The sequence below is a fragment of the Actinia tenebrosa genome, unplaced genomic scaffold, assembly GCF_029948245.1.
Source record: "Actinia tenebrosa isolate PJP-AT-01 unplaced genomic scaffold, QUT_ActTen_1.0 PGA_scaffold2__45_contigs__length_23673736, whole genome shotgun sequence".
NCBI lineage: Eukaryota > Metazoa > Cnidaria > Anthozoa > Actiniaria > Actiniidae > Actinia > Actinia tenebrosa.
Genome location: NW_028292579.1, coordinates 9845089 through 9845769, shown reverse-complemented (window position 1 = coordinate 9845769; position 681 = coordinate 9845089). Strand labels below are relative to the sequence as shown.

The 681-nt window shown below is 40.5% G+C and overlaps 1 protein-coding gene across 1 annotated transcript in view; it reads right to left on the bottom strand.

The window, feature by feature from the left end:
- Positions 1–481, bottom strand: part of LOC148909216 (uncharacterized) — a 657-nt gene extending 176 nt beyond the window's left edge. The window contains exon 1 of the mRNA XM_089034045.1: positions 1–481. This exon is cut by the window's left edge and continues 176 nt beyond it. Within this exon, the coding sequence (XP_088890171.1) occupies positions 1–481 (481 nt within the window).
- Between the last annotated feature and the right edge of the window lie 200 nt (positions 482–681).

Here is a 681-nt window from a genome sequence, read left to right as displayed (position 1 = left end):
TTTCCACATGGATTCTTACACTGGCGATGCCCCTCGTCTTTTCAACATCAACTGGGTCCAGTTGGGTCTTGCCTTTAGTGAATGCTGGAATAACCAGCTTTGCTTGCTTGAGGCCAACACTTTCTGCTATTGTGAACCCCCTGTCTGCCATTATCATGTCACCAGGCACTAGTTTGTCCAGTAATCCACAATTTTCAGTCAAATATTTGTCTGAGGTTCTACCTCCCCAAGCTTGTGATATATAGGAAATGGTTCCTTGTGGGGTAATCCCAATCAATACTTTTATTGTGTTGTGGTGTTTATAAGACGAAAAAGTTTGTGCCCGGGCTAGAAGATTAGTTGGTCGATCAATAAAAACTTCAAAGCAGTCTATGACCACAGTCACTTTTTGCCAAACGCTTGCCGGAAAACACATTGGCATAGTTTCCCATAGCTGATTTCTGTCTGGCCAGCAAATGAGTGGCGACAAACGAGAATCCATTACAATCAACCACAAAGAAAAAATCCTGGATACTGTTGGTAGAGATACTTGGAAACGGTATGCCAGTTCTTGAAACGGTATATTAAGTCTAAGCTTTATCAGAACCATGACAAATTCCTGATGTGACAGAGTCAAAAGACACTATTTTGGACAGTAATTATTTAGTCATAAATCTATATTTTTAATTAGGAATGCCTCGT